Genomic DNA, 19108 nt, shown 5'->3' with positions numbered 1-19108 from the left:
CAGTGACCCCCCTCAATATAAGGAAGGAGTGCGAGTGGCTGCTCATCAGTACTTGCACCTGTGCAATGCTCCTCTATTTAGCAGTTTGACTGTCTGCCTGTTGAGAGATGTGGTGCTTCTACCTGCCCTCTTATATTAGTACATTGGAAAGTATATGGCTGCTTTATGTGATTTTTTTTTCTGTCTACAGATAGTCCTCGAGTTACTCATAGAGGATACTGGACTGCTAAAGGCCCAGATAATGCAGAAAAGCAACACGATATACTATACAAATAGATAAGGCTCTGGATACAGCTCCACTTCCACCCCTGGTCTCTGTGGCAATGACTGTACCCCATCTCTTCTTGGAGACTGTAGAAGTCGTTTATGACCAATAAAGTGGCTCTTATGTAAGGGCAGTATATTACAGCTGTACTAATGACAGCCATATAGGCCCCCCCAAAAATTGTACCATTGAACTTATAGGAGTGCTGAAATAATATAATGGACTCCTAGTTATGAATCTGATGTATTTATAAAGTGAGCGCTGCCACCACCCCTCTCTGAAACCTCACTTGTGTGGATGACCTTTAATAAAATTACAGTATTCAACAAAAACTTGACATTGTGTGCAGAGTTCTACTTGGTGCAGACACAGTAGCCAGTCAATCACTGCCCCGAGGGACAGGGGGGGGGGCAGAGAGCAATGGTAGAAGCGCTCTCCTCATAAATATACCGGAGTCATAGCTAAAGTTCCGTGTATTCTTTCAGTGCTCTCATTAGCCAAACAGCACATAAATGTCTGTGCCATTTTGGCTACTAGGAGAACAAACCTGGAAATGTACTTTTCTCATCTTCCATAAGGCAAACTACAAAGCCTCTTAATTACATTTGTCACAAAGGGTGCACCCCCCTGTTTCACTGTCTATATAGACAATACAGGAAGGAAGTGTGTCTCCAACATGGCCGCCCTTAAGAAAGTTTGTAAAAATGAACAAACAAATGGCTACAACATTTGGAAAAAACAACCATTTATCATCTAAAAACATATATCTAATTGATAAGGCTTAAATCAGATGCATGATACATTCTCTTAATGAGGGAGGGGGGTATTAGATGAATGGCAAAGTACTAAAAGTGGGTAGAGCCATTCAGTGTGACATACAAGCACTACAACAAGTCAACATATAAGATTTCTTCTGTTTACTGGTCCTTTAAATATTTGGTGATAAGACAAATTAAATTATCACGATTTCATAAATATCAGACAATTCCTTGTTACACTGCAGACACATGTGAGATTTTATAAAAGCATGCCACGTTTTATTAAGAGCCCACAACTGATATTTTCCTTTTGTGACCACAAGACCTTATAGACGAGTGAAATAAGGATTGTCAAAGTTCAGTTGTCAAGTCACTTCCACCTGCAGAACTCTAAGACACACAGTGGGGCAGTGAAACGATGGAGTTTAGTTCCGTAGAAAACGAAGACCAAACTTCCGGGAATGTCCTACACAAGTCATTTACGGTGTTAAAGAAAAAAGTCAATCCTTTTATGTGCTTCAAGACACATTTGGCATAATATTACGACGCATTTCTGTGTGATTTGGCACATTGTCAACACAGTTAATTTCCAAAATTTCTACTATAAAACACAGTAAGGAGGATTGTGTATATACGTTTTTATGGGCTCAGGCCTTTACTCAAGAGAAAAGCTTTTTGGTTTGGCTTACGACCTAGGAAATCTTCTAGTAAATTCATGCCATCTACAGAACCTCCGGGTTTTAGGATAAGGTTTCTGTATTTCAATCCAACCTAGATGAGAAAAAGAAAAACTTGATACATTTATAAAGAAAAGTTTGAGAATGAAGAGGAGAAAGGTGGAGATGGAATTGGCCTACAGGAGATCTCCATTTGGCACAAATGACTCGATCCTAGACTCTCAAATAAATGTAATTAATCCATTACAATAATCATGAAAATACCACATTTACTTATTAATAGAGATGCGCGAGCATACTCGCTAAGGACAATTACTCGATCGAGCATTGTCCTTAGCGAGTACCTGCCCACTCGGAAGAAAAGGTTCGGCTGCCGGCGGCGAGCGGTGGGGGAGAGCAGGGAAGAACGGAGGGGAGATCTCTCTCTCCCCCGCTTCCCCCTGCTCACTGCCAGCAGCCGAACCTTTTCTTCCGAGCAGGCAGGTACTCGCTAAGGACAATGCTCGATCGAGCAATTGTCCTTAGCGAGTATGCTCGCTCATCTCTACTTATTACCTAAAGCAAGCTATGTGATCTTAATCACTCTTGTGTAAAAGATACAGCAAGTATTATTGAGGCGATGCCTTTATCGGCTAACCAGAAAACTTATATTTGCAAGCTTTCAAAGCTACTTAGGCCCCTTCATCAGGCTAAATATGACTCGATCCTAGTCTACTTAAGTCTCTTTATGAGGCCAAGTGTTAAAGAGGCTTTAGTAGCCTCCAAAGCTTGAAAATATAATTTTTCTGGTTAGTCAATCAAGGTATCACCTCATATAAAAACTACAAAAGTATTATAAAGAGTATTCAACATCACGTCGATTTTTCTGGCTAACATGGAACTACACCATTTTTGCTCTACATCTCAAGCAAGCTCAAGTGAAAGGGGTAATGGGTTTGTCCTAATATGCTAGTACAAAGTTTAATGCCCGGCTGCTGGCTTAGGCTCTGTTCACATTGTCATTCTTCTATTCTGTCAAGGAACAGAAGAACAAAAAAAAAAAAATGGCATGACTGAAACAGGTGGTGCCTAACAGAATACATGGACTCTAATAGGTTCTGTCCAGTTTTTATCAGCTAACCAGACACTTATGGTGAGAACAAAGACAGAACAAAAGAATGGAGAGGTAAACAGAGCCTTAGAGAGCCATTTCCAATACAACACGCCCAGTATAGATTGCCTTTAGGTCTACATTGAACTTTTTCATTCAAGGGTCTAATTTCAATCGCCAAAAACATTATTCAAATGAAACCCTAAATGGATTCATTGACTTTAGTGAGGCTGACAGACCAAAAGGTGCAAACTTTGACACACAAATAAAAGATTTGAAGCACCTCACCCTAAATCCCAGCCCAAATGCCTATGCCGTCCATGTCCGTACCTGGCACTAGACGTTTGTATCGCTGGTCTACTGCGTTGGCATTGGCACCATATACCTATCGTGCCATTCCTCCCATTTCATGCAGAACGTAAGCGCTTATAGAAACATTTGTGATCAGCTGCTAGATATAACATTTTCCCAGTAGCAGCCACCATAGGGAAATGTTGCATTTCACAGCGGCCATCCAAATGAGTGAGTGGCAATGTAATAATACAAGCAAACAGTGATGATACCCAAGCCACAGCTACCGTTTCTCATCGGTGCTCCTTTCTGGTTTGCCCAATCACATCCATATCTCCTAATAGGGCATACGGCCAGGGATTGACAGAAGCCTTTTAACGATAACTTCTTTGCATATAACCATTGTTTTCTATTGGGATTCATATCAATGAATTCATACCAATTTTGGAAGCTACAAGGTGCAAATAAAACAATTATGTGTTTATTTTTCATTTCTCTTTTTATACTTCATTTTCTGATGTATCTAGGTTAATCAAGGCTCGATGCAACTGTCAAAGGATTTTTAGTCACAGCTAAGTACTTTGATGTTGCTGAAGAAAACTCAAGTCAAGTGTCATTGAAGAAAAAGCAAAACCTCTCTTTTTGAAGGACAAAGATCCTTTGTACTTATTTCAAAGAAGAACTAATGATAGGTACATAGTATGACTTACCTCTGGGTTCATTATTCCTTGCTGTTTAAAGCAACTATAAAAGATATCCATGGAGAAGACCTCACTCCACAGGTAGCCGTAATACTGGCCATCATATCCACCGGCCAGGTGACCAAAAGTAGCCGGCATGTTGGTACCTTAGTATCAACAAAAAAATCAGATTGAAAACGTAGTGAGCATACCAAACAACAACAACCTGGCCTGGATAGTCTGGGCTGCAGGTTTTTTAGCAGCCTATGAAGTGACCATAGTCATAGTTATGGCAGTAATGTTTGGGATTTCCATCTTATAGAGGTTCTTTCCTACCATAAATATTCAGTTTTATCTATCTGTTATAAGCCACAGAGAACAACTGCCTGTTTAACCACTTCTAGACCACCCAACATTTAAAACCGTAGTTCTTTTCAGCAGTCCAGCGTTGCAACCCTGTAGAAGTCAGGTGATCACTACCTGCCAATCAGAGGCCACAACATCACTGCCTGTTCTCCTGGCATCAGCGCTCATATTCTGGGCACAAGGATGTCGGGAGTGCAGAATGGGGACACTACTGCCTCTGATTGGGAGGCAGCAGTCATCTCCGCTGGCAGCAGAGACCAGGAGACTTGCAGGACTGGGCAAGTAAAGCTTATTTTATTTTTTTTCAGTTATTCGGATCTAATTTTAAAGGTCAGTTTTTAACCTGACACTCCCTTTAAGTGCTCCACTCCTCTGTAAAGAGAACACACCAGTACCGACTGTGTGTGCCCAGCTAAAATACTGAGGAAGGGGCACAATGGCTTTGAAACGCGCCTATTGTATGCTGGATTTATTCTTATTAGAAACAGAGGAGTCGAGCTTAGAAACACGTCTTGTGCCTTTTTAAGAAAAGGGATTGCGCCTACAACCATTTTTTTCCTACATTTATTTTATATATTTGCACGTCCCCCTGGGAAGGTGTGACATTTGGGGACTGGTTGCACCCTCTCAGACTCGTCAGGAATCAATCAAATCAAAATCAATCAATCAATCTCACTCCCATATATAGAATACAGGGAGGGGAAAATAAAGTTCCCAAGCCAAAACATCAGTTAATAGACTTTGAAACTCTCAAGTACATGCTCCAATCCCAAAAAACAGCAATTTTTGGGTTTTGTTTTTTACTGTCCGCAATGTGGTACAAATGATGTTAACTTTATTCTGCAGGTTAGCATGATTACGGTGATATCACATTTCTTTAAAAAATTATTTTTGATTTTGCGTCTGGGCAGCTTCTGCTGTAGTTTTTCATTGGTACCAGTTAGAAATAAGGCTGAATGCACATGACCGGGTCAGACATGCAGATCCCACAGCGGAATCCGACTGTGCCCGGCGGGTGACCCCTTGTGTACCTGTCCGGATTCATCATAATCTGTACTGCGGATGTGTGGCTAGAGCATATGCGCAGTACAGATTATGCCTTGTGTCACTAGGCGATGACGCGGATTCTGTGACCTTTCTGCAATGATGATTGAGGAAGGGCTGCAGATCGGACGGCTTCCATTAACTTCAAATCGAAGCCATCCGCACTGAAATAGAACAGGTTGTGATTTTCCCTCCACTAGCAGAAAATCGCAATTGCTTTCCGCTCATGGATAGGAAAAAGCAAATTTTCAATAGCATGGTTATGGGTGGCATTTGCTGCGGAATCCGGAGGCGGGCGCTCACTCCAGATTCTGCAATGCAAATACGCCCGTGTGCATTAGGCCCAAGACTTTTGGATCACCAATGATTTTACGTTTTGGAAACGAGTTGACCCAAATATTCTGGCACTGTATTTTATTTTATCTTTTAAAGCGTTCACTGTGCAAGATAATTTATGCCATATTTTTATAAAAAAAAGGGTCGCTCTAAATGCAACAATATTTAGTATGTATAGTTCTTTTTGAGGTTTTTGTTTTTAACCAATAATAAAGGGACTTTGTCAGATTTATTTTTCTTTCAACTTCAACTTTTTTTTTGCCAAAAAACATTTTTAAAACTTTTAGCTCAAAACTATAGTAACTTTTTTGTCCCAGTAGGGGAATTTAACATGCATTCCTCTGATAGCCTCAATAATCTACTGCAATACCTCTGTAAAACTGAGAGGCAGTCTACTATGCCTAGTAGGTTTTTGTACATAGCAAGCCATAAAACCACAGTTAGTCCCCCGCTGTAATAGTAGCAACCCATCGGCACTCCACAATCACATTGCAGGGGGGCCGATAAAAGTTTCCTCCCTATAAGAGCTTAGATGCTGCGTTCGTTATTAACAGTAGCATCTGAGGGGTAAAACAGCTAGCGCCGATTGCGGCTGTTACAAATGACATCCCATGCTGATGGAGCAGACTCAGCATCACTATGTCGTACATATATGGCAGACTGTACTATCCATTCGGCAGCATCGCTGTATATAAACACATGGTGGATGTTGGCAAGTGATTATACATTGGGCTGGTCCCATATGACTGAAGCTACATGGAAATCACACAACTGCCAGAGAGGCAAGCCGTGTAAAAAAAACTAGCATCCCCATGTAGAAAGCAGAGATGGATTGTTGCTTTCCTGATCACTGAATGCTCAGAGATGATAACGAGTGAGGAGTATATAATAGCAGGAAGTGACAATGCTGCGCTCTGATCCAGTCCGAACAATTATATGATAAGGTAACTAGGAGCTGCTGGGTCTCAACGTAACCAGTGCAGCCCTAGAAAGCGGGGCGAGAGGCTGTATTCCTTCTTGTAGTTGGGGCCTAGAAGTCATCCCCAGGTACATAATAAAAATGGTAATGCAGAAAATCATGGAGATCACGATTTGTGTAAAGGAAGGATGAGGGGGAGAGTAAGCCAAGAAATACCACAAGCATAGCCACAGTCTGATGACCCGAAGCCATACTTCAAATATAAACATGTCCATAGATGAAAATGGAAGCCACTTTAACAGTATATTTCAGTGCTAAAAAATGCAAAAAGAGACACATTTTTGTTTTCCCCTAATAGCACCAATAAAAAAAGAATAATTAACATAAAGATAGTATAAAAATAACATGCTATGTAACAATGAAACATTCCAGTGTTTACTAAACAGCTCAACTGTGTACGGTCATTAACAAGTTAAAACTTGTATTTCCAATATCTTAGGGTCCTTTTACACGGCAAGACATTGGAACCAGCATGTGACCAGCGGTGAAGTAGCCATCGTACATCAGTTGCTGAACAATAATTCGGTAGTTTGGATCGTTCATTCAAACATAACCGCTCCTATAGTCATCTCTTCTGCCGCTGCTCACTACTCAGGAAATCGTTACATCATCTGTTTACAGGAAAGGATTTACAGCAGCGAACAATGATAAATTAGGTCGGCATGAAGGATCCAATCAGCGATAATTATCTAAATCACAGGTGTCAAACACAAGGCCCGCGGGCCGAATCCGGCCCGCCACCTCAATTTCTGTGGCCCGCGGGCTGTGCAGCAAGTTCCCTCCGTGCTGTTGTCAGTATGCGATCCTCTATCGGCTTGTACTGTCTAGTGCAGACAGTAATAGAGGGGTGCCGATAGCAGACTAACAACGGCCGCGGAGGAGGGAAGAAGACTGCAGAGAACATGATCTCTGCAGCGAGGAGAGCGACGCTGAGGAGGCGCAGCTGCAGGGTGAGAGCCAGTCAGCGCTGACCTCCTCTCACAGGCCCTCCCTCTGTTTATGGCTGCAGGCCTGGGGGGACATCAGGGGCCCAAGTATGCAGGAGGGCCCAAGAAGGACTGAGAGCAGCCGGTATACCTGCCAGTGGGACCACATTAGATGCAGGTAAGTATAAAAATGTGTATCAAAATGCAGAAGTGTCCTTGTGTGCATATGTGCGGGCGTATGCGCAGAACGGCGTGCGTCTGCGCGGGGGTATGCGCAGAACGGCGTGCGTCTGCGCGGGGGTATGCGCAGAACGGCGTGCGTCTGCGCGGGGGTATGCGCAGAACGGCGTGCGCCTGCGCGGGGGGTATGCGCAGAACGGCGTGCGCCTGCGCGGGGGTATGCGCAGAACGGCGTGCGCCTGCGCGGGGGTATGCGCAGAACGGCGTGCGCCTGCGCGGGGGTATGCGCAGAACGGCGTGCGCCTGCGCGGGGGTATGCGCAGAACGGCGTGCGCCTGCGCGGGGGTATGCGCAGAACGGCGTGCGCCTGCGCGGGGGTATGCGCAGAACGGCGTGCGCCTGCGCGGGGGTATGCGCAGAACGGCGTGCGCCTGCGCGGGGGTATGCGCAGAACGGCGTGCGCCTGCGCGGGGGTATGCGCAGAACGGCGTGCGCCTGCGCGGGGGTATGCGCAGAACGGCGTGCGCCTGCGCGGGGGTATGCGCAGAACGGCGTGCGCCTGCGCGGGGGTATGCGCAGAACGGCGTGCGCCTGCGCGGGGGTATGCGCAGAACGGCGTGCGCCTGCGCGGGGGTATGCGCAGATCGGCGTGCGCCTGCGCGGGGGTATGCGCAGAACGGCGTGCGCCTGCGCGGGGGTATGCGCAGAACGGCGTGCGCCTGCGCGGGGGTATGCGCAGAACGGCGTGCGCCTGCGCGGGGGTATGCGCAGAACGGCGTGCGCCTGCGCGGGGGTATGCGCAGAATGGCGTGCGTCTGCGCGGGGGTATGCGCAGAGTGGCGTGCGTCTGCGCGGGGGTATGCGCAGAGTGGCGTGCGTCTGCGCGGGGGTATGCGCAGAATGGCCACTACGGGGTTTACTTTTACTTTACTGTCTTACAATTAGAATCGGCCCTTTGAAGGCAACCATAAGGCTGATGTGGCCCTCGGTGAAAATGAGTTTGACACCCCTGATCTAAATGATTTATTGCTGATTGTTCGCTCGCTGCTCGAGTTTACACCTAACGACTGTCGTCCAAAACACTCGATCTCACAATTATTTGCACAATAATTATGCCATGTAAACGGGCCCGTAGCCACAATGTTGTATATGAATAGGTGGGATACCTGGTGTAGCAGATATCCCCAGAATCTCCGCGGAATACTTGGCATATTCGCTGGCGGTGTCAGCAGATGACTTGGTGTGGAGACACTGGTCTACTTTACTGAGAACAATCTGACGAAGAGTCAGAAGACCTGACGGAGACAAAAATGTAAGTCTTAAATAGCATTTAAAGTGCCGGTCTGTTAGGGGAAACATTGGGGTTACAACTTCGGGGAGCATGCAGAATGATTCTTGCTGTCAAATATGGCAGAGACCTCAAAAGAATCCCAACGGAGCACCTGAGATGACACTTCCTAATATGCACTGATGGCTCTAATTTGGTGAAATAATGGGTAAAATCATCCTTACGTCATAATATATATTATACACACACATAAGGGATGTATTTTTACCTGTATTCGCCAGCCTGGAATCGATTAATTTGTCCAACAGTTCTTCCGGTATTGGACTGCCATCTACATAATGTGCGGACATTCTCTGCAGAGCCTCTTTCTCCCACACCCAGTTCTCCAACATCTGTGATGGCACCTCCACAAAATCCGTTTCAACATTTGTCCCGCTAAATCGAGCAAACTTTGTCTGAAAGTACAGAAAAACAAATTGTGTGGTCAAAGAAACATATAAATGATACCACAATCATGGCATAATGTTCAGTGAAGAGTTAATGCACTCCCATTAACCCTTAAAGACCAGGGTGTTTTGGACCTAAAGGACAATACACTTTTTACCTATGTGGTGGTTTTACATCATTTTCTCCTTTTGCGCCCTGCCAAAATTATTGTTGCTGTTTTTTTCCCCATCATATATAGGAATAAATTTGAATAGCTTTTTTCAGCGAAAATTTTTCTACATTTTATTAGGGGTACTGTGTACAAAACGTAAAAAAAACAAGACAAAAAAGAAGAAAACGGTTTTTCAAATTTATAGTTCATTATTTTTAAAATTATTATATTTACATGAAAAAGTAGAGGAATGGGTTTGAGATTTTGTTTTGGATGTGTTGATATATAAATTTGTATAATCTTGGATTACAGGGTAGATATGGCAATGGTTTAGTCACCGGAAATCGTTTTTTATTTTTATATATATTTTATAGTATTTTGTAATTTAAAAAAAAAAAAAAGTTATAAAAAATGTTAACATCTATGTCCTTCATGACGTCATATAAAGACCTCTGGGGCACATTCACATTTTCCACTGTAATACCCCATTTACACTGACAGATGATCGCTCAAAAGTTGATCAAATAGTTCAAGTGACAGTTTTGAGCGATCATCTTTGCATACTTTATAGTAGCTAATTAGCTACTATACAGCTATGCAGGCGCAGCGGGACACCGCCGCTAACTCTCGAACACTACAGCTGTTTTACATAGGCAAACAGCTGCAGTGTTCTCTACGCTTATAGCCCGTGCACCGCTGTGAATTTACAGCAGGAAACAAGCACAGAGAATCTTATCAGTGCAGCCGGCCGATTACAGCTGATCGCTCAATTCTAGCAAGCTAGAATTCAGCAATCAAGGACTCGTGCATGAAGACTGCATTTAGACTGTCAGTGCATTTAGACAGAACGAGAATCACTCAAAAGATTCTTTTGAGTGAATTTTGAGCGATTCTCGTTGTGTCTAAATCAGCCTTAATTGCAGCACCCAGGGTATAACATTCTTAATGTGACAGTAGTCCCAGTCAGAGCTGCTCAGGAGTCTGCTAAGCCTCCGCAGTTCTGACATGCTGGGGTCCCATGCAGAGAATGGCACTGCTGCTTCCTGTATTCTCTACATAGTGCTCACTGAGCGCTATGCAGTTTGTTAAAAAACTGCTTCTGTCTTCTGTTTCGGGTCCTCGGCTATGTTTGACAGCCGAAAACCTGACTTGCTCCTGCTAAATTGTAGGAGCAGGAGCTTTAATCCTGCACCATAATTTTAAAGCCCAGGACCAAGTGTGCTATATTTACAGCCCTTGGTCCCTAATGGGTTAAGAAAGTTTCAGGAGTAACTGCTCTTTCATAAAACTTTTGGCACGTCATAGTGACATGTCAGAACTTCTGATTGCTGAGGGTCCGAATGCACATATTTACACCAATTACTGAAACCAAGGCAAGGAAAGACTAGTTGAAGAGGCACAGCTATCAGCGAAGTGCTCCTGCCCCTTCGTTTCAGCAATCAGCGGAGATCTCAGTTTTATAATATGTCAAGAAGTCTATGAAAGGGCAGTCATTCTTGAAGCGTTGTCTGATTTAGGCTACAATCATACCGGCATTTTGGATTAAAAAATAAATAAAATCTCTTTTATAAAATAGCGATTTTTATACTAGTTATAGGATCGCAAATGTTTCCCATTGACTTCAACAGGACACATTGTATCAGACTTGCATGGAATTACATGCAATGTCTTTTAGGCTGCATTCGGACGAACGTATATCGACTCAGTTTTCACGCCGAGCCGATATACGTTGTCCTCGTGTGCAGGATGGGGGGGGGGGGGAGGATGGAAGAGCCAGGGGCAGGAACTGAGCTCCCGCCCCCTCTCTGCCCTTCTGCACTATTTGCAATGGGGAGAGGCGGGCCAAGGGCGGGGCTAATTCGTGAACCTTAGCCCCGCCCCCACCTCTCCCCATTGCAGATAGTGCAGAGGGGCGGAGAGGAGGCAGAGAGGGGGCGGGAGCTCAGTTCCTGCTCCTGGCTCTTCCATCCTCTCCCCCTATACATGAGGACAACGCATATCGGCTCGGCGTGAAAACCGAGCCGATATACGTTCGTCTGAATGCACCCTTAAGGTCGCATTGAAAACAAGGAGCTAGGCATTCTGCCCAACGTTAGAATGTGCTGTGATTTGTTTTCCTTGCAGCATCACTTGTGTGAATGAATCCATTCAAAAGAATTGATTTCATATTTGTGCGCATTGCTCAAAACTTGCGTGAGAAAATCGTTCGCGTAAATAAGCCCTTAGAAAATGGTTTTAGAATCAGTTGATTCCAAGTTTATTTTTTATTCTCCCCAAAAAAGTGTAAGATACTTGCATAGTAAAAAACTACACAACAAAATAATACAAAGTTATACAAGGAAGAAAAAAAAGGAAGACAAGAAGCTCCTCCCCCTTCCATCCTCTTCAAAACAACCTATTCCTCTTTTGGTAACAGACAATTTTTTATTCAAAATGTTACTTTTGTTATAACAAGATTAGAGAGATAGACAGACAGCCATGAGGGCGATGGATAGATAGACAGACAGACAGACATGAGGGCGATAGATAGATAGACAGACAGACAGACATGAGGGCGATAGATAGACAGACAGACAGACATGAGGGCGATAGATAGACAGACAGACAGACATGAGGGCGATAGATAGACAGACAGACATGAGGGCGATAGATAGACAGACAGACATGAGGGCGATAGACAGACAGACAGACATGAGGGCGATAGATAGACAGACAGACAGACATGAGGGCGATAGATAGACAGACAGACATGAGGGCGATAGATAGACAGACAGACATGAGGGCGATAGACAGACAGACAGACATGAGGGCGATAGACAGACAGACAGACATGAGGGCGATAGATAGACAGACAGACAGACATGAGGGCGATAGATAGACAGACAGACAGACATGAGGGCGATAGATAGACAGACATGAGGGCGATAGATAGACAGACAGACAGACAGACATGAGGGCGATAGATAGACAGACAGACAGCCATGAGGGCGATAGATAGATAGACAGACAGCCATGAGGGCGATAGATAGACAGACAGACAGACATGAGGGCGATAGATAGACAGACAGACATGAGGGCGATAGATAGACAGACAGACAGACATGAGGGCGATAGATAGACAGACAGACAGACATGAGGGCGATAGATAGACAGACAGACAGACATGAGGGCGATAGATAGACAGACAGACATGAGGGCGATAGATAGACAGACAGACAGACAGACATGAGGGCGATAGATAGACAGACAGACATGAGGGCGATAGATAGATAGACAGACAGCCATGAGGGCGATAGATAGATAGACAGACAGCCATGAGGGCGATAGACAGACAGACAGCCATGAGGGCGATAGACAGACAGACAGCCATGAGGGCGATAGACAGACAGACAGACATGAGGGCGATAGATAGACAGACAGACAGACATGAGGGCGATAGACAGACAGACAGACATGAGGGCGATAGATAGACAGACAGACAGACAGACATGAGGGCGATAGACAGACAGACATGAGGGCGATAGACAGACAGACATGAGGGCGATAGAGAGATAGACAGACATGAGGGCGATAGACAGACAGACATGAGGGCGATAGAGAGATAGACAGCCATGAGGGCGATAGATAGATAGACAGACAGCCATGAGGGCGATAGATAGATAGACAGACAGACATGAGGGCGATAGATAGATAGACAGACAGACAGACATGAGGGCGATAGATAGACAGACAGACAGACATGAGGGCGATAGATAGACAGACAGACAGACATGAGGGCGATAGACAGACAGACAGACATGAGGGCGATAGATAGACAGACAGACAGACATGAGGGCGATAGATAGACAGACAGACATGAGGGCGATAGACAGACAGACAGACATGAGGGCGATAGATAGACAGACAGACAGACATGAGGGCGATAGATAGACAGACAGACAGACATGAGGGCGATAGATAGACAGACAGACAGACATGAGGGCGATAGATAGACAGACATGAGGGCGATAGATAGACAGACAGACAGACAGCCATGAGGGCGATAGATAGACAGACAGACAGACAGCCATGAGGGCGATAGATAGATAGACAGACAGCCATGAGGGCGATAGATAGATAGACAGACAGCCATGAGGGCGATAGATAGACAGACAGACAGCCATGAGGGCGATAGATAGACAGACAGACAGCCATGAGGGCGATAGATAGACAGACAGACAGACATGAGGGCGATAGATAGACAGACAGACAGACAGACATGAGGGCGATAGATAGACAGACATGAGGGCGATAGATAGACAGACAGACAGACATGAGGGCGATAGATAGACAGACAGACAGACAGCCATGAGGGCGATCGATAGATAGATAGACAGACAGCCATGAGGGCGATAGATAGATAGATAGACAGACAGCCATGAGGGCGATAGATAGATAGACAGACAGCCATGAGGGCGATAGACAGACAGACAGACATGAGGGCGATAGATAGACAGACAGACAGACAGACATGAGGGCGATAGAGAGATAGACAGACATGAGGGCGATAGAGAGATAGATAGACAGACAGCCATGAGGGCGATAGATAGATAGACAGACAGACAGACATGAGGGCGATAGATAGACAGACAGACATGAGGGCGATAGATAGACAGACAAACAGACATGAGGGCGATAGATAGACAGACAGACATGAGGGCGATAGATAGACAGACAGACATGAGGGCGATAGACAGACAGACAGACATGAGGGCGATAGATAGACAGACAGACAGACATGAGGGCGATAGACAGACAGCCAGACATGAGGGCGATAGATAGACAGACAGCCAGACATGAGGGCGATAGATAGACAGACAGCCAGACATGAGGGCGATAGATAGACAGACAGCCATGAGGGCGATAGATAGACAGACAGCCATGAGGGCGATAGATAGACAGACAGACAGCCATGAGGGCGATAGATAGACAGACAGACAGCCATGAGGGCGATAGATAGACAGACAGACAGCCATGAGGGCGATAGATAGATAGACAGACAGACAGCCATGAGGGCGATAGATAGATAGACAGACAGACAGCCATGAGGGCGATAGATAGATAGACAGACAGCCATGAGGGCGATAGATAGATAGACAGACAGACAGACATGAGGGCGATAGATAGACAGACAGACAGACAGACATGAGGGCGATAGATAGACAGACAGACAGACATGAGGGCGATAGATAGACAGACATGAGGGCGATAGATAGACAGACAGACAGACATGAGGGCGATAGATAGACAGACAGACATGAGGGCGATAGATAGACAGACAGACATGAGGGCGATAGATAGACAGACAGACATGAGGGCGATAGATAGACAGACATGAGGGCGATAGATAGACAGACAGACATGAGGGCGATAGATAGACAGACATGAGGGCGATAGATAGACAGACATGAGGGCGATAGATAGATAGACAGACAGACATGAGGGCGATAGATAGATAGACAGACAGACATGAGGGCGATAGAGAGATAGACAGACAGACATGAGGGCGATAGAGAGATAGACAGACAGACATGAGGGCGATAGAGAGATAGACAGACAGACATGAGGGCGATAGAGAGATAGACAGACAGACATGAGGGCGATAGGAAGATAGACAGACAGACATGAGGGCGATAGAGAGATATACAGACAGACAGACATGAGGGCGATAGAGAGATAGACAGACAGACAGACATGAGGGCGATAGAGAGATAGACAGACAGCCATGAGGGCGATAGATAGATAGACAGACAGACAGACATGAGGGCGATAGATAGACAGACAGACATGAGGGCGATAGATAGACAGACAGACAGACATGAGGGCGATAGATAGACAGACAGACAGACATGAGGGCGATAGATAGACAGACAGACAGACATGAGGGCGATAGATAGACAGACATGAGGGCGATAGATAGATAGACAGACATGAGGGCGATAGGAAGATAGACAGACAGACATGAGGGCGATAGAGAGATAGACAGACAGACAGACATGAGGGCGATAGAGAGATAGACAGACAGACAGACATGAGGGCGATAGAGAGATAGACAGACAGACATGAGGGCGATAGAGAGATAGACAGACAGACAGCCATGAGGGCGATAGATAGACAGACAGCCATGAGGGCGATAGATAGACAGACAGCCATGAGGGCGATAGATAGATAGATAGATAGATAGATAGATAGATAGATAGATAGATAGACAGCCATGAGGGCGATAGATAGATAGACAGACAGACAGCCATGAGGGCGATAGATAGATAGACAGACAGCCATGAGGGCGATAGATAGATAGACAGACAGCCATGAGGGCGATAGATAGATAGACAGACAGACAGACATGAGGGCGATAGATAGACAGACAGACAGACATGAGGGCGATAGATAGACAGACAGACATGAGGGCGATAGATAGACAGACAGACTTAGCACTTCTTGTATAGCACTTGGAAAAAGAAAGGGGCTTTCAGAAAAACAATCCTCTTGTTCCTCTCTCACTTCTCTTTAGCAGTAAATCACCCCACAACTCTCGAATGTACAGAGACATGCCTGGATGCTTGATTGAATCTAAGTCTGCAGCAGGTGAAATATAACTTGGTGATTTTTTTCAGCACATTGAGAAATCAATAACCGCACACAGAGAAAGGCGCTGACTCAGTAGCGCTCAGAATGGGATATAACTCCGTGCGGGGCTGGATTGGCCCACCAGAATACACCTATGGTGGACCGCGGCTCTAATAATGGACTTATATAACAGAACACCAACAGCCCGACAGCATATATGTCTATGTAGAGATGAAGTAGGAGCCAATCTCTTGCCAATAGGGTCTATTTCAAGTGAATATATTCACAAATAACCTGTTAAACTTTATCGTGGACATGTCCTGTGTGTGTGGAGAGGACAACAAACTGTAAAAACAGAAACTAATCCCTTTGGTAATAATAATTTGGGCCCTCAGAGTGCAGCCATTTTTTTTGTGTTTGATGCACCACATTCCAAGACCCAAAACTTTTTTTGTGTTGCGGTTCTCATTTTTTTGTACTCTGGGGGCACATTTAATTTGTATTATTTTTGGTACATGAAATGTAGTATTTAATGTATTTTTGTAAGTGAACTCCAAAAAAAAAAAACAACCAAAAAAAACCCTAAACAATTATATATATATAAAAATAAAGGTTCAACAAAATTATTTTTTCTAAGAAATCTTTTAGTTAATAAAACAAAAACAAATATTAGAAATTAGATTTGGTGTACTATTTTTCACTTTCCTATTTTAATGCATTGGAACACCTTTGTATAATGATGCATTACTACCTGCGCATGTGGCATGCAGCAGATATGGCCTATCTAAGGTATGCCCCAACTTTGATTCCAATAGTACAGCCCTTGGGGGCCTTTGCTAGGGCCCCTTTTACACTGAACGATAGATCGATCATTCAATTTATCGCTGGTTTTTGCCAAAATGAATGACAATTGTTCAATGTAAACACGTCCAGCGACTGAATGACAAATCATAATTCGCTCGCCATTCAGTTTAGGTATTAAATGATGATCGGCCGGTATAGACAGGCAGTCAATTATCTATGAACTGTAAGGCAAAGACCAGGCAGCATCAGATGAATTTTCAAGACAACTTCAAAATCTTTATTCCTCCATCAAAGGAAAACCTGCGACGTTTCGGCCACTATCGTGAACAACTGCCTGTTTACTGTGAATGGAGGCGAACGCCCATTCCGCTTCCAGTCACTGAACAATCATCGCTCCTTCTCGCCTCAGCACCTGATAATCATCCCTCGTAAAAGCACGGTTGGGCTCAGGGCTGTCCCTTTAAACGGTCAGTCCTAGTAATTGCCATTACGGTTGATGATAAATCGAGGAGCAAAGAGTGACCCCTTCCCTTGTGATGCCACAAGTAACATCTGGGATCGGATATTTGCTTCAAGTATCTCGTGCTTCAAGTCCAACTACAATCATTACTGCGATCTATTGAAGAGCTTTTGTCATCATCCACCAATAAGTCTGTTGATGCCTCTTTAATTCATAATGCCCGTCCTTCACTTTAGTGTACGTGTCACACATTTACATTTTGATATTTGCTAATTTCCAATCATCCAGTAGAGTTTCCTGAAACAGAAACGTACAGATCCGTCCACCGAACGGAAGAGATTACTAGGGTTGATTGACAAAGAAAGAGGAAGAGGAACACATACAGCACTGAGTCACTGCACCATAATTGACTCTAGCTAGGTGCAACAATTGACTTCTGCATCTCAAGTATCAGGTTATTAGTACATCCTGTGTCAGAAGAATGAAGAATAATGAGATCATCTCTACTGCAGCAAATAGCTTTAGAAGAATGAAGCTAGGGGTCTGGAATCCAAAACGCTGTGGGCTTTATTAAGACCATCTAACAACATGAGTTACTCACAAACCGACAGCCAAACGGTACAAGAAATGCTCTATAGGGGTCACTGACTAGTCTTGTATCTTTAATTAGGTCGCCGTCACACACCTATGTTTTACTGTATTTTTAGCGCACAAGTCATGCACATTTGCACACGCAAAAAAAAAACAAGCAAGCACGCTCCCATTGATTGCAATGGGGAATTAAGTTAATTAGTTCGATATGTGTTGTTTTCATGCACAAGAAAGTGGAGCATGTTGCATTTCTTTTTGCACAAATGAAATACGCACAAAATACGCTTATGTGAACCACCCCATTAAAATCAATGGGGTCTATTGGCTGCGTATTGCATGTGCAAAACATTGTGAAGATACGCCCTTGTTGTGCAGGCCGGACTCATACATCAGAATACATTTGGCTTGATTAGGCGAGTGCGATTTTTGCTCAGTCGAAAACTAAAAATCCATTTACACGGAGCGGTGATGGCTCAAAAGCGATCTTTTGAGCGATAATCTTTGCGTCTAAATGCACAACCATTGTGCACTGCTAGTTGATCGTTAAATTCAAGCCAGCCTAAAGGCCCATTTAGACACAACGATTATCGCTCAAAATATGCTCAAAAGCCATCTTTTGAGCAATAATCGTTGTATCTAACTGCACTGCAGTTTTCGTTAAGCCATCGCTCATCGTTGTCTTTCAGCATGCTGAAAGACAACGATGAGCCTCATCATGGATTCACAGCGGGATACAGCTGATACTATTGTTTCACCTGTATCCTGCTCCCTGATTACAGGCTGGGTATGAAGAACAGAGCGGTCAAGCTCTCCATACCCCGTTTAGCTGTATAACATCCGTGTGCTCCGAGCAGATTACAGCTGGATGCAGAAGACACCCGCCCCGCTTGTCTTCTGCATCCTCTGCTCGGAGCGCTCAGCTGTATAACAGCCGGGCGCTCCAAGCAGGGAACAGCTGAATGCAGAAGACAAACAGCCCAGCTTGTCTACTGCATCCTCTGCTTGGAGCGCAGGGTGATCGCTCAACGTTTAAGCGATCATCTTGCGCTGTAAATGGACACGATTATCGCTCAAAAGACACCTTTTGAGCGATAATAGTTGTGTCTAAATGGGCCTTAAAAATCAACATGTGGTCTTATCAGGACCGCACGCTGAGTTCTCCGCAG

General features: G+C 44.6%; 1 protein-coding gene across 1 annotated transcript in view; it reads right to left on the bottom strand.

Annotated features, from left to right (window-relative positions):
• Nucleotides 1–1167: 1167 nt before the first annotated feature.
• Nucleotides 1168–19108, bottom strand: part of NLN (neurolysin) — a 61123-nt gene continuing 43182 nt past the window's right edge. The window contains exons 10-13 of the mRNA XM_066602804.1: nt 9149–9335; nt 8759–8887; nt 3792–3928; nt 1168–1794 (exon numbers count right to left, since the gene is read on the bottom strand). Coding sequence (XP_066458901.1) covers nt 1663–1794; nt 3792–3928; nt 8759–8887; nt 9149–9335 — 585 coding nt within the window. The 3' untranslated portion in view covers nt 1168–1662. The remainder of the gene's footprint in view (nt 1795–3791; nt 3929–8758; nt 8888–9148; nt 9336–19108) is intronic.

This window comes from Eleutherodactylus coqui, chromosome 5, assembly GCF_035609145.1.
Source record: "Eleutherodactylus coqui strain aEleCoq1 chromosome 5, aEleCoq1.hap1, whole genome shotgun sequence".
Classification (NCBI taxonomy): domain Eukaryota; kingdom Metazoa; phylum Chordata; class Amphibia; order Anura; family Eleutherodactylidae; genus Eleutherodactylus; species Eleutherodactylus coqui.
Note: the sequence above shows the minus strand (reverse complement) of the source record. Positions and strands in the feature narration are given on the sequence as shown.